The 14,779-nt window shown below is 29.6% G+C and overlaps 3 protein-coding genes across 3 annotated transcripts in view; all 3 read right to left on the reverse strand.

Annotated features, from left to right (window-relative positions):
* Window positions 1-728: 728 nt before the first annotated feature.
* LOC118447492 (lipase member H-B) lies at window positions 729-3,878 on the reverse strand. Its single transcript, XM_035879486.2, has 2 exons — window positions 3,393-3,878; window positions 729-2,982 (listed from the first exon to the last, which is right to left on the reverse strand). The coding sequence occupies exons 1-2, from the start codon at window positions 3,712-3,714 to the stop codon at window positions 2,192-2,194; spliced, it is 1,113 nt and encodes a 370-aa protein (XP_035735379.1). The 5' UTR covers window positions 3,715-3,878; the 3' UTR covers window positions 729-2,191.
* A 4,157-nt stretch (window positions 3,879-8,035) lies between these two features.
* LOC118447491 (ankyrin repeat and MYND domain-containing protein 2) lies at window positions 8,036-10,256 on the reverse strand. Its single transcript, XM_035879484.2, has 3 exons — window positions 10,056-10,256; window positions 9,242-9,619; window positions 8,036-9,132 (listed from the first exon to the last, which is right to left on the reverse strand). The coding sequence occupies exons 1-3, from the start codon at window positions 10,254-10,256 to the stop codon at window positions 8,485-8,487; spliced, it is 1,227 nt and encodes a 408-aa protein (XP_035735377.1). The 3' UTR covers window positions 8,036-8,484.
* Window positions 10,257-10,785: 529 nt separating this feature from the next.
* Window positions 10,786-14,779, reverse strand: part of DAT (Sodium-dependent dopamine transporter) — a 14,952-nt gene continuing 10,958 nt past the window's right edge. Inside the window, exons 8-12 of the mRNA XM_035879467.2 lie at window positions 14,384-14,621; window positions 14,162-14,290; window positions 13,828-14,028; window positions 13,562-13,729; window positions 10,786-13,261 (exon numbers count right to left, since the gene is read on the reverse strand). Coding sequence (XP_035735360.1) covers window positions 13,046-13,261; window positions 13,562-13,729; window positions 13,828-14,028; window positions 14,162-14,290; window positions 14,384-14,621 — 952 coding nt within the window. The 3' untranslated portion in view covers window positions 10,786-13,045. The remainder of the gene's footprint in view (window positions 13,262-13,561; window positions 13,730-13,827; window positions 14,029-14,161; window positions 14,291-14,383; window positions 14,622-14,779) is intronic.

The raw sequence follows: 14,779 nt of genomic DNA on the forward strand, positions 1-14,779 counted from the left end.
ATTTGTATATATATGTATATATACAAATACATGTATATATATATATACATACAATTATATATATGTATATTAATTTTTATAGAAATTTTACATAATTTTTATAAATTTAAGTCATAATGTGAATCAACTTTGTAAATATAAATTTTATAACAAGATTCCAATAAAATTGATGCCACATTTTGACTATTAATTCTGAATTTCTTTTTTTTTTCTTTTTGTTTTTCTTTTTCATGGGAAACGTCAGAAAAAAAATAAAAGTAAAAAATACTACGATCAATTAGTTTCAAAATTTAACGTATAATATAAATTTGATAAAAATTAGAAAAAAATATCCTCCATATATCCTGTAAAAGCCTGTAATGTTGTTCATTATTTATTAAAAAGTTATTAAAAAAAAAAAAAAAAATCGAAAAAAAGCTGAAAAAAATAAAATTTCCATGAATTATATTTAATATTTCAGACACTATGAAAAACTTATATAAAATATATTTTAATTCATATCCAAGGAATGAATTATTAAAATAAATATTCATCCCTCGAACAAGAATAATGAACAAGAATAAATAATGAACAAACATATATGTATTATAATACTCTCAATTATATATTATATACTTATACTATATAATTATATAGTATATGTATATAATATGTTATACATTATATACGTATATTATATAATTATATATAGTATACTTATATAATCTGTATATATATGTAGTATCAAAATTTACGGATATAATTCAATATTTTTAAAAATATTTTTGTTTCCCGTATCCTTCATTAAAACATCCTCTCAAAATAGCTTTCACGGTAACAATAACAACAAAAACAACAATAATAATAATGACAATAAAAGATCTTTCTATTTTTCTTAAACAAATCGTCATTGTTCTTTTCTCTTCATTAATTAACAGAAGAACAAAATAAGATAGAAAAGTATTAAGTTCGTCTAAGAAATGTGTTAAGTATTTCAATATATATATATATCATTTAACAACCGTAGCACCCCTGTTAAGTATCGATGTTTCTTAAAACACTTTGAAATCAGCGGGATACCGGTCGTACATCCTTTAGAGCCTTTAAAATGAACCATAAATTTTGACGATAATCTTTTCTCGTTTTTCTTTTCGAAATTCTGTTAGAACCATTTGTCATTCTCAATTGTTTTATAACTTTTCTATTTTTTTTTTTTTTTGTTTTTTTTCTTTCGTTCCAATCTCAAATTAGGTACGAAAGATTTTCTTTATAAAATTTGACGTGTGATATTTCATTTTCTTTTTTTTTTTTTTTTTTTTTTTTTACTAAATAATCGTAAACAATTCGCTTGATTGTTTGTCGATATAAATATTCAAAGAAAAAAAAAAAAAAAGAAAAAAAAAAAAAGAAGAAAAAGAAAAGAAAAATATATAACTCGATCGAAATATCGAATAAAATTATTTCAGATATGCCTATTTATATAAACAGTTTAGTGGAACGTCTAACGGTATTGGGACACGTGGTTACTCTACTAACATAAGATTTTTCCAGTACATCGTCTGAATACTCAATCGAACACCGGAATCGCAAAACGCTCAGCGCTCTACGTACCGTATGCGTTACGGCTTCTTCTCGAGTCCCGGTTGACATCGATTCATTGTCAAGACGACAATGCATATTCAATTAGTTCTAATATATATATATATATATATGTGTGTGTGTGTGTGTGTGTGTGTGTGTACATATATCGTTTCTTTAAATCTTCATTATACAGAGTGATTCTATCAAATACCTGTAACAACGTTCAATCAATATTCGAATTGTAATACAAAAAAAAAATGTTGAAATACAAAAAAGAAAAAAAGAAAAAAAAAGAGAGGAAAAAAAAATATAATCAAAAATGAATATTATCAGGAAACGATTTAAGAAACACCCTGTATATTATATCTATTACAAATATACCTTATATCATAAAGTTATTTTATACATAATATACAATTTTCCCTTACAGATGAACAGATACGTTTAAAAAATTTATATATTTTGACATGAAATATATATTATGTGTATATATATATATATATATATATATATATATATGTTTATGTGTATGTGTGTATATATCTGTTCCGTAATAAAAGTGTGATTTAACGTTTAGAATTCAAATAAATCCAATGGTACGAACCATCCTCGTTTGTAAAGCTGACGAAAGCTATTGCGACTTAACGGATACATTGTTTTTCTTTTTATAGGATAAATTAGAGCTCATATTACCTGGTAGACAACACCTATCATCCCCATGACCATTATAATATTTTGGACAATAGGGTGGTAGTACACTGTTAAAACAGAAAGAACCTCTAATCTCATTAGGGGTGTGTTGTCCCATTGGAACGTAGACACCAGCTCTCTGTGCGATTTTTGGCCCGGAAGGACATCTACGTGAGCATGATTCGGCTATCGTACTTCGACCATTATTATTAAGACTAAGTGCCATAAAGCATACCGCCCAAACGTGACTGCAAAGCTGATCGTTCGATCTACTCTCGCAAAATGGTTGAATTTTGCCACCGTTTACACAAAAATCAGCATGACCCATACGCATGGATTCACCATAATAACCTGCATTTGTATGCATCACTTCAACGAAATCAGCATCGCCACTGTCCAATCGATTTACTCGACCTGGACGAATAAGTGGCTTGGCTGGATCCAAACCAATTATTCGATTCATTCGAAATAAAAGATAATTTGCCATTATACCGCATATGTGAGCTCCTAAGGAATGTCCGACGCATGTTGTACGTTGAATGGGTAAACCGAGATTTCTTAAACTCGTTAAAGTCCTTGATAAGCAACGAGCAACTGGATGAAGATTCGATACCGCTGCTGGATAACAAGGTGCCGCAGCTAGTGCACCCCAATCAACCAAGAAGACATTGTAACTACTATTCGTCAAATAGGCATCACGTAGCACCGCAATTGGTAATGTATTATCGCCACCTGTTATACAATCATAATATTTTTTTATCTAAGTTAACTTTTAAATACGATCAAGATGAATTCCGACTATCTACGATACATACGTACGTATGCCGCGAATGATTTTTCTTTTCTACTTTAATTTTTTTATTTTGTTTCGTCTCTTTTCTCTCTCCTTTTTTTTCTTTTTCTTTTTCTTTTTCTTTTTCTTTTTCTTTTTCTTTTTTTTGTCATTGTCTACGATACACGAGAAAGGTGACACGATTCTCTGACGGTGACAACGTGTCAATCAAAAGAAAAAAAAGAAAAAAATGAAAGAAAGAAAGAAGAAAAGAGAAAAGCGAGAAATAAAACAAAAAAAAGAAAAAGAAGAAAAAGAAAAAAAAAGAAAGAAAAAAGAAACAAAATGAAATCGTTATTAGTAAAACCACCTGCATAGCCATGAATAAGAATGATATTCTCCCTTGTGGCATCATAATCGTGTCTAAGCCAATCTGATTCCCTTGAATCGAGTTCCCTGCGATTATTTCCTGGTGTATATAAATAAACACGAACTTCAGGATCCGGACAGGAGTCCCTGTCGTTTCCACGCCTCCAAATGCAATTCTCTTGTATATAATCGGTCACTGCACCATTCTGTATAGCTTCCTCGATAGGTCCCCGCGGTCTTTTACCATCCAACGAAATAATTTTTATCGACAATATCGTTATAATTGCAATCGATTGTAATAACGTTGATTTCTTAACGAACATTTTCTTTTTTTTTTTCTTTTGTTTTTTTTTTTTTTGTCGTACCCGTAGTCTTCTTCACGCGATCTGTTTCAAGACTACTACTGATCGTGCTACCTTCTTCCTTCGAGTTACTTCCTTCGTCAGAAAGCTTACACCATCGAATACCGTTTTGTCTTCTCTGTGTCACCTCTATCTCCCTTCTACCTCATCCATTCGCGTTCTCGTTTAATAAAATCGAGAGAGAGAAAGAGAGAGAGAGAGAGAGAGAGAGAGAGAGAGAGAGAGAGAGGAATGAGGAATGTTTGATAAAGACATAAACAGAAACTTCTCATGCAAAAAAGAAAAAGATATAATACCATCTTCAAAATATGTATTTACCTTAGGTATCGTAAAATCAAGGTCGAACTGCTGACTCATCGTAAAAATTCTCATTTTTCCTTCTCTTCTTTTTTTTCTTTTTTTTTTTTTCTTTTGCTTCTTTTCATTCCCTTCGAATCGTTGTACTTGTTTCTTTTCCTTGTATTAATGAGCACAAGGAAACGATAAACATATACGTATACATATATATATATACATACACACTTACATATCGCAGGCAAATAATGTCGAAAACTGTTATCGGTAATTCCCTCTTTAATCTAACGATGGTATTTATTTAATTGAGTGACGCAAATGCCAAAATTCCGTTTGAATTAAGAATTTTTTTCTGATTATCAAAAACAATGAAAGAAAGATTTTTTCTTTTCTTTTCTTTCTCTCTCTCTCTCTCTTATTCTTTTTTTTTCCTTGTTATTATTAATGAAATATATGGTCAAGGAATTATTTGAAAAGGTCACGTTCAGATTGAATAACTATGATAAACTTTCACAGAGTATTTCGCATTCTAGATGACGCCTGACAAATATACGTATAGAAATGACAATAAGAAAACGGGAGACGCGATTGCATATCCAAAACCGCGAATTCGTGATCTTTCGTATAAATTAAAGATTTCTCCAGGAGTTTCCTTTTGACGTTGAAATCCGTACAGTGAAAACAAGCAATACGCGTAAAAGCATGCCGCAACGTGTATAGCTTACCGTATACCTCGTTTCATTTTTTATAAAATTTATTAGCCTTATTCATGAAAAAAAAACGAAAATGATGAGATTACTCTCAAAAAATTTTAATCGCTACGTATACATTTGCTTATCGTTACCAATTTAAAAGTTGATAAGGAAAGTATAACGAAGGCCCTTTAATAATGATCTTGTGAATATTTTTTTCTCTTTGTTTATTCCTTCTTTTTTTATTTTTATTTTTATTTTTATTTTATTTTATTTCTTTTTCTTATTTTTTTATAGTACCGTATCATACAAAGTTCGTTTGAAAAGTGAAACGAATCGTAAAGTTTAAAATGAGAAAAAAAATGAGAAAAGAAAGAAAAAGCCACTTTTTATAGGTTTATTTCGTTTATATAAGAAAAAGAAATAAAGGAGAATGAAAGAAGAAAAAAAAAAGAATACAAGAGATAATGAAAAAGAATGGCCTGCAGGTGTTTGCACAAGAGAAAAATTTTTATTTCCAAAATGTTTTTTACGTAATCAAGAACTCGGTCCTTTACTGTTTAAAGTGAAAGTTTCCAACTCCCTCAATCGTCGTTTCATAAATCAATGGCATGTACATATGTATGTACTTGTGTATTAGTGAAAGTCTTTTGTGTACGGTGAAATAAAAAAAAAAAAAGAAAAGAAAAGTATTTGACCAAAACGATAAGATTTCTTTAAGAAATTAAAAAAAAAACGACCAAATTTCGCCGATATTATCATGAAAATTTAAATTTGATAAAATAAAAAAAAAATGACGTACATACATACATATTATCAACTTCAAAATAATTGTTAATTTGTTGATCAAACCTAATTTCAAATTCAATCATCTTAATTTTATTACCTTGTACTATTTATCAACGAAAATATCGTAAAATGAGAGAAAACAAAAAAAAAAAGAAAAGAAAAAGTATTTCTAATAAATTACAGAAATAATAAAATTTCGTAAATGAAAGTCGTGGAAATTTAAAATTTGATAAAAAAAGAAAACAATGTATGTATAAACAAACTTAAAAAAATTATTATGTAAACTCGATCTAGTCTCAAATTCGATCATCTCGATTTTATTTGAGTATACTTTCTATCTCGGTGAAAGTTTCGTATGGTAAAATGAAAAAAAACAATATTTGACCAAGACCTCTAATAATATAGAAAAATGATAAAATTTCACATACATATATATATATATATATATATATATATATATGTATATATATATATATGTATATCGAAAATCTAAATTTAATAGAAAAAAAAAAAAAAAAAAAAATAATAATAATAATAATAATGACGAATATATATGAGCGAGCTCGAAACAATTGTTACACAAATTCGACCTAGTTTCTAAGACTAATATATCAATATAACGGTTTATATTCATAAAGAAAAACGTGTGACGTCTGTCGAATAGTTTATCCGAGATAATCGAAGACCGAGAATACAACGTTCGTGGTACGTCGTACGACGAACGTGTGATGCGTCACTTCCGTTTGTCGGCAAAAAGAGTAACAAAGTGGGCCGCCGGCCCAGAACACTGGTCCTTTCTTCTTCTTCTTCTTCTTCTTCTTCTTCTTCTTCTTCTTCTTCTTCTTCTTCTTCTTCTTCTTCTTCTTCTTCTTCTTCTTCTTCTTCTTCTTCTTCTTCTGCTTGTTTCTTCTCTTCTTGTAATCTTTTACGCCGCTCGTCACCGCCAACGAGTTCCCTAATTGTCCACGCGTCGTCTGATTTATGACGCTATAACCACGACGACCACTTTTCCTATTTATACTTACATTATTTTAAAAGGTTCGATAAATACGTAACAATTGTTGTTGTTAATAAAACTTCCATCGTTTTTTTTCTATTATTTTATTTAAAGGATACGTCAACGTTATGCATGAAACAATAATCTTGTCTGGTTACGCGATAATGAAAAGAAAAATAAAAAAAAGAAAATAATAATAATAATAATAATAATAATAATAATTCGTAAAAAGATATTATTATTATTATTAGTATTATTATTATTATTATTATTATTATTATTATTATTATTAATATTGTTATTGCTAGTTTGTAGTGAGACTTGTTAGATCGGTAAAATTTCGAGCGACGGAAAGGAAAAAAAAAAAAAAAATAAAAAGAAAGGATCAGATTTATTAACGCGTAAATTTTGAGAGAGAGAGAGAGAGAGAGAGAGAGAGAGAAACAAATTATCGTTTTTAATTAGGATGTGCGATGATATCGAGTTATAAGAACGATCAATCGCGCCTACGTATTTTAAAGTCGTTTAAATAAGGACGAGGCGTGACGAGACGTGACGAGACGAAACGTTCATTGAGTCTAATGAAAAGCGGCACGAAAAGTATCTCGTAAAATGTACAAGGGCGTAATAAGTCTATAAAATGGGACTTTTGAAAGAAGATACGTGTGAAAGACAGAGAGAGAGAGAGAGAGAGAGAGAGGAGGTGAGGGTTGAGTGAGGCGAAAGAGAAAAAAGAAAAAGAAAAAAAAAAATAATAATAATAATAAAAGGAAAGGTGCGACGCCATTGCTGACTTATTAGAAGCAGATCGGTTGCAGGTAACGAAAACGGGAGTGGAAAGAGAGAAAAAAAAAAAGAAAAGAAAAGAGGAGGAAGAAGAAGGAGAAAAAAAAAGAACCCCCGGAGGACAAGGTTTAAGTAGGAGGAGACGGTGAGTTCGTAAGATATTTTCTAAACGATTCTTTTTCTATGGCCCTTTAGTCTTCTTTCAAGGGTGACCGCCCAGCTGGCGCCAGTAAACATGGCGCCGAGCATCTTGTCATTAAAGAATCTTCGGACTAGCGTCAAGTGCTATGCAAATTGAGTTTAAAGAATGAAGACTTCTTAACTTTGACGTCGTTAAATGAAAGACAGAAAGAGAAAGACAGAGAGAGAGAGAGAGAGAGAGAGAGAGAGAGAGAGAGAGAGAGAGAAAGAGAGAGAAAGAATAAAAATCTTTCTCTTTCTTTTTTTTTTTTCTATTTATGAAATAATAAACGTTCGTGCGTCAACATATGTAAGTGTGTAAATCAATTAAATATTCTCAAATCTATAAAGCTTATGGCTTTTATAAATAAAGAAACGATTAGGAAACGGACGAAATAATTGTATTTATTAACACGTATTTACGTTTTTCACCGTACTTTATTCGTATCGTTCGATCGTAATGTCTGAACATTAAAAAAAAAAAGAAAAAAAAAAAAAAAAAGAAAGAAAGAAAGAAAAAGAAGTAATAAAACAATGATCCATTTACATCGTGCAACTATTTCCAAGTTACAACGTTGTCAAATACAAAATTTATAAAGATAAGATAATATAATGCAGTTATAAAAAATTAAAATGAAAAGATTTCGTATGATACAGTGCAGTTCATTATTAAGATTTCGTATTTATGACTTTTTTCTTCTTTTTTCTTTCTTTATTTTTTTTTTTTTTTTTTTTGTAAGCGTAGTTCATCTCATGTATGCGAATAAATGTTTATTATAAACTTATGGAAACGAGAGTTTAAAAAAAGAAAAAAGAAAGAAAGAAATGTAATCCTGTAAATTACACTTAAATTTACACGCACGCACGAGGAACTATGTACATTTGTAAACAAAATTATTGGACAAGAATATATATATATATATATATATATATATAATATATATATATCATTTTAAAATCATAATATATCTCTTTTCTCAACAATGTATTTTCTTAGTTAGGTAAATTTTGCAATTTCGAATTTACAACGTTACTTATATGCTCTTTATCTACATCTAAGGTTTTTGTATTTTGGCTTGGGCTTTGACCTAATCTGGCACATGCTTTCTTATGCATAGACCAATGTAATCTTTGACATTCTCTATCGCAGTACTGAACAGCTTTACATTTACTGCACTTTTTACTTGCTTTCTCTTCTTCGCAAGTAAAACATACCAATGCATTATCATTGAATCCTCTTTGTCCATTAATAGCTGCCGATACAACTGATACAGCAGATGGTGGATCAGTACCAGCAAGTGTTGCTACCATTTGACGAAAAATGGTACTCTCTCTAAATGGAAATTCCCTTACGGATTCTCTCAAGAAAGCTTCTTGATACTCTGGTATTCCATCGCTTTTACTACATTTCAAAAATTTCCTTATCAATATCTCAACTACGTCTGACTTTTTTTCCTCTCCTTCTTCGTTTATTTTATCTTTATCATTTTTCTCCCCTTTCATAGCATCTTGTCGCTTTTGACATTTTATTATCTCCGCTACCACACAGCTAAGATAATGATATTTAAATGCCATAACCTCATTCGTTTCAGCTCCTCTAGTCATCTCTCTATGGCGCAAAGCTTCTAATACTTTTTGTATCTAATTTAAAAAAAAAAAAAAAAAAAAAAAAAAGAAAAGAGATCATTGTTTAAAATAAGAAAAATTATATCCTATATAAACATCCAAATGCATTTTAAATATATCTCACCTTGTATGCGTTTTCTAAAAGACCAGGAGATCTCTGCAAATTCATAGCTACGCGAACAGGATGTACATTTACTTGCATTATGAATTTATGAAAGGAATCTGCTAAATGTGGTGGAAGCATAGGTTCAGTTTGAAGACCTTGTGCCTTCACAAAATAATCTATATCCGCCTTTGGGATAAAGTTGTTGATCGTAGCAACGCAATTATGATTACCAACGAATGCTGCCATTTGAGCTGGTGTACGTCCTACGCTGTTCGTTGCTGTCAAACGTGCACCATGAGACATTAAGAGATGACACAAATCTGCATTTCCGCTAAGGGCAGCAAAGTGCAATGCCGTGTAAGCATGCTCATGTTGTCCTGCATTGACATCAGCACCCTATACAAAGATACGTTCTTCAATGATAATGCATTCAATTATGCATGAGTTATATGATAGAAAAGATGATAATTTTTAACAATCATACATTTAAGATCAATATCAATATCAAACACATCTATAATATATACGTATATATATATATATATATATATATTGTCCTAAAAATTTCAATCAAAAATCGAATGAATCTTGATAATCAAAAGTTCAGGAATGAACAGGTATTATCTTTTATTTATCGGCGGATGAAGTTTATTTTCGTAACAAAAAAAAGAAAAAGAAGAAAAAAAACTGAAGAGGTTACTACGATATATAAAAACTTAAATTACATTCGATATAATATATATATATAAAAATAAATTGTAACTAACATTATTGGTTATGTTTAAATAAATTAATCCTAAAAATAAATAAGGCGGGATAGATTCTAACCTACCTGGTCGAGGAGCATCTGTACAATTTCCTTATTTCCTTTGTAACAAGCATGCTGAAGTGGGCTCATACCATTTTCATCAACAAAATCGACCTTTATTTTATTCGTTGACAAAAGGGTTTTAATATCCGACACTTCATTCTTATTGATTTTATCAAAAATTTCCTTCTGCAAATCAGTTAGACCTTCCTTGGAGGGCGCCATCTTGATTCTAATCGATTGTCACAATTCGAGCGATCGAAGTCGTCGAGAGAATCGAGAATCTTTTCAATAGAATACAAATGATACGTCGTTCGGGCGCTTCGTTTTGAATTTGAAATTTGTGTAAGAAAAAAAAAAAGAGAAAAGGAAAAAAAAAAAAGAAAAAAGAAAATAATACGGGGAAAAAAATTGAAATTGAAATTTTTCTCTCTCGAATAAGAAAAGAAGGTAAAAAGAAATGTGACATCGTATAAAAGTTCAAAAAATTATATATCTATATATAATAAAAGTATTGATTAATGAATTATTAAAAAATATTCTGAGCTAGGAAAATTAGGAGAAATATTTATTTCATGAAATTATCCATAACAATGTTTTTTTCTTTATCAAATAAACAAATTTTATTTAATAAAATGAGCTTTTACATTTGTTTTATCATACGTTGACTTTCATAAATGAAGATTCAAGTACGAACCGGTTACATGGCTGTGCGACAGTCTTATTTTTTTTCTTTTATCTTCTTCTCTTTTTCATATATATATATATATATACATATGTATATATATATATATATATATATATATATATATATATGGATTAACGAAAAAGAAAATTGTTCCGTAAGTAAGAAATGACAATGCTGATGACAAAAATGCCGGCACTTAATGCCTGCCCAATATGGCTCTTGGAGAGGCATATGTAATTACCGGAGAAAAAATGATAAACGTTTTAAGTGTAATATGATAATAAGAGAGCGATACGCATTTCGATGAGTATTTTTATATTCTATTAACGATAAGACATTCCTCAATGGTTGAAGATTCGTCTAATATTATCATTTAATTTCAACAAGGCCCGAGCTGCTACCGATGGCTGTGGCTGCAACTCAGATGCGATGTACAAAATATATATATATACATATACATACATATATATATATATGTGTGTATATTTATATATGTATATATATACATATACGTATATGTATATTATATAGTACTATGTATATTTATATATATGTATGTATATATATATTATATTCTTTCACCTAACAACAACTATAAACTATATCATACATAAATATATATATCCACATAAACTATTTCCTATGGATCTTACAACGGTAAGTCCAAAAACACTTAGTATCTATTTGAATAATATGTATACCCGTCAGTCCTCTCTATTTAATTTTCTTCATAACTTTTATATCCTCATAATCTTTCTCCATGTACATATTTTATTATTACAAATGAAAGATCTCCTCCCCCGATGAATATACATAAAATTATCATACACATATATATATATGTGTGTGTGTCTGTGTGTTTATAAAAGAATAGAAAGAATAAAAAAATTCCAAATAAAATAAAAATATAATTTTTTTTCGAAGTAAAAAATATAACATTACGGATTAATATATTTTAGATCATATAGAGGATTAGATATGAAAGATTCGACTTTTAATATCATTTTATTCGGAAAAACTAACACGTTAGCGACGACATTAGTATTAACGATTATGAACGAGGACTGAGCGGAAAGTTTAATGAACCGTACCCGTGCGAATTCCCACCGACATTATTCGTAGTTGCGCGTCGGTGATATTTTATTTCTAAGATATATATAATGTATATATATATATAATCGAGAGAAATAGATAGATAGATAGATAGAGAGAGAGAGAGAGAGAGAGAGAGAGAGAGAGAGAGAGAGAGAGAGAGAGAGAGAGCGTGAAAGAAGGTACCATTTTTACGCGTATAGTCTACACAGCATATACGTCCAGATCTAATACGATCTATAGACGACTTTTGAACGTAAACATAAGAGAAAAAACAAAAATAAAAAACAAATATTAACATCATTAGATGATATCGTTATTATCTACTAATACAATTATTATAGCTGAGTATGAACAATTTCAATTCAGGATCAAAGTAAAAATATTAACAATGCGATTAGGAACTTTTTCGTAGTCATAAATCGCGAATTATTCTCAAATCTTTCTTACACGTATTTATTTATATACGTAATACGTATGTGTCCTATGTATGTATTTATATATATATATATATATATATATATATATATATATGTATCTATATATGTTGTATATGAATAATAGAAGAATTTCAAAGCGCGAGCACAAACGTCAACGTCGTACAATAAAATTTGTAATTTTGTCGAACGAGAATTTAACATTTTTTCTTTTTCTTTTTTTTTCTTTTCTTTTCTTTTCTTTTTTCTTTTGTTAACTCTTTCTTTTCTCTTTTAATCTACTAACGTGTTTGCAAGGGACATTGCAACGATGCGCAGCATCGTAATAATATTTACAATCGACGCTTGTAATTTGAGATCGTTCATATATATAGCTTATTTTTTGTATCTGTATATATATATATATATATATATATATATATATACATATATATATTTATGTATATATATATATGTGTGTATATCTATATTTATTTGAATTCATTTTAAATCTCACGTAAGAAGATCGCGTCGTAAAGTTTAAGTGAGTGCGTTCGATATCGCTCGTCCATTTTTGTTATTTGATAAAGAAGAAAATAAAGAACGATTGATCTATTAATTTTTTCCTCTTCTTCTTCTTCTTCTTCTTCTTTTTCTTAGTTTTCTCTTTTTTTCTTTTTCTCTCTTTTTTTTTCTTTTTTTTTTTTTTTTTTAAGTCATAATAGGTCCATCGAATTTTTAAATCATTTTCCGACATAATCGTCTTAGCAAAGATATACTCGAAAACGAGCACCATGCAAAACAACGATCGCACTGTCCTAGACCGGTTCTGGTGGTGGATCGACATCGATACCTTCTCTCGATTGAATCATCACTTCGGTTTGCTCTTTCGTCAGTTCTTCGTTGTCTTTGCTAACATTGGCATAATCTTGATCGCCAACGAAACTTCGACGTACGGCACCATTTGCCACCGACGATAGATCAGCGTTCCTCTGTTGCGTGTCCCTCCATGGCGTCGTTAAAATTTTTATTCTCTAAAATTGATCAGAAGCTTTTTATAAATATTATCTGTATTATACATATATGATATAACATCTTTATTTATTTATTTATCTTTTTTTTTGTTCAATTTAATACCTACACAAAATGTAGATAATTAATTGAACCTGTGACATTGAGGATTATTCAATATTTGAAGTTTTATAACGAATGAAGTTTTATATATATATATATATATATATATATATATATATATATGTATAATCGTATTAGATTAAATTTAATTTATGATCATCATTAGGAACTGAAGAAATTTTTATTTAATAATAATTTACCTGTACGAATGTGCCTGGAGTAACGATGATCTTGTAAATAGCGACACCAGGTATCATGATAATCGAAGAACTAGCAATTAACCAACCCATTACATTTGCCCATAATGGATATACATAATCCTCGTAGGTTAATGGTTCATAGCCCATTAAACCATAGACAATGATGAACTGTTAAAAAATTATAATATCGATGATAATGAATAGAAATTTTTTTCTTTTAAAAATGAATTAGCTATAACGATAGATCTTTGATGGTAATCACTTACCATGATAAAAATCGGTGCTACGAATTTCCAACATACTCGCCAATATAAACCAGGCGAAAATCCTATCATATCTTTAATATCAGCACAAAAACGATCTGCTCCGTAGATCCAACTGATAGCAATCGCTTCCGCTAATACCGCGAACAACATCGAATAACCTGCTGCGTATCGATCGAGTAAATGGAAAAAATAGAAGCCACCCTAAGGAAAATGATTTTTAAAATGATTATTTCTTTTTTCCTTTTTTCTCTTATTTTTTTTTTTTTTTTTTTTTTTTTTGTTAACAAATATATCGCACCAACGATTTGTATTGATCTTTAATTATTATTTATACCTGCGAACAAGAGGCAAGTCCAACAAGGAAATAGAGAGTGAATAGACAGGCAACGAAGATCTCACGATGATTGCCTATAATAGGGAACTCATCGCTCAGTGCAGTTATTATTGCTTCGGATCCACCAAACTACAATATAAAAGATTTAGATTCGAGCATGGAATAAAATGAAAAAAGAAGAAAACATTACGATCAATCAAATGATTAATCTAAATTACATACCGAACTGTCAAGACCTAGAGTGAGTAACATCATGAAAAATATCAATGCCCAAAACATTGAACCTGGCATCGTTGCAATAGCTGCTGGATAAACGATAAATACCAATCCAGGTCCCTCAGTAGCTACATCTTGAATAGATTTACCACTGGCACGTGCCATGTATCCTAATACCGAAAAAATCACGAATCCTGCTATGAACGAGGTTGCACTATTGATAACGCTCGTTAATAAGGCGTCCCTAGAAAAAAAATTTAATGTCTGTTTAATGTCATTCTGAATAATATTAATTATTTCACTTGTTTATTCGTCATATTTTTTACTCTTCTTTTAATTTCTTTTTTTTTTTTCTTTCTTTTTTTATATATACACATATGCAGGTTACGTATAATATTTTTT

The sequence above is a fragment of the Vespa mandarinia genome, chromosome 1 (genome assembly GCF_050613455.1).
Source record: "Vespa mandarinia isolate Hongniang chromosome 1, ASM5061345v1, whole genome shotgun sequence".
Classification (NCBI taxonomy): Eukaryota; Metazoa; Arthropoda; class Insecta; order Hymenoptera; family Vespidae; genus Vespa; species Vespa mandarinia.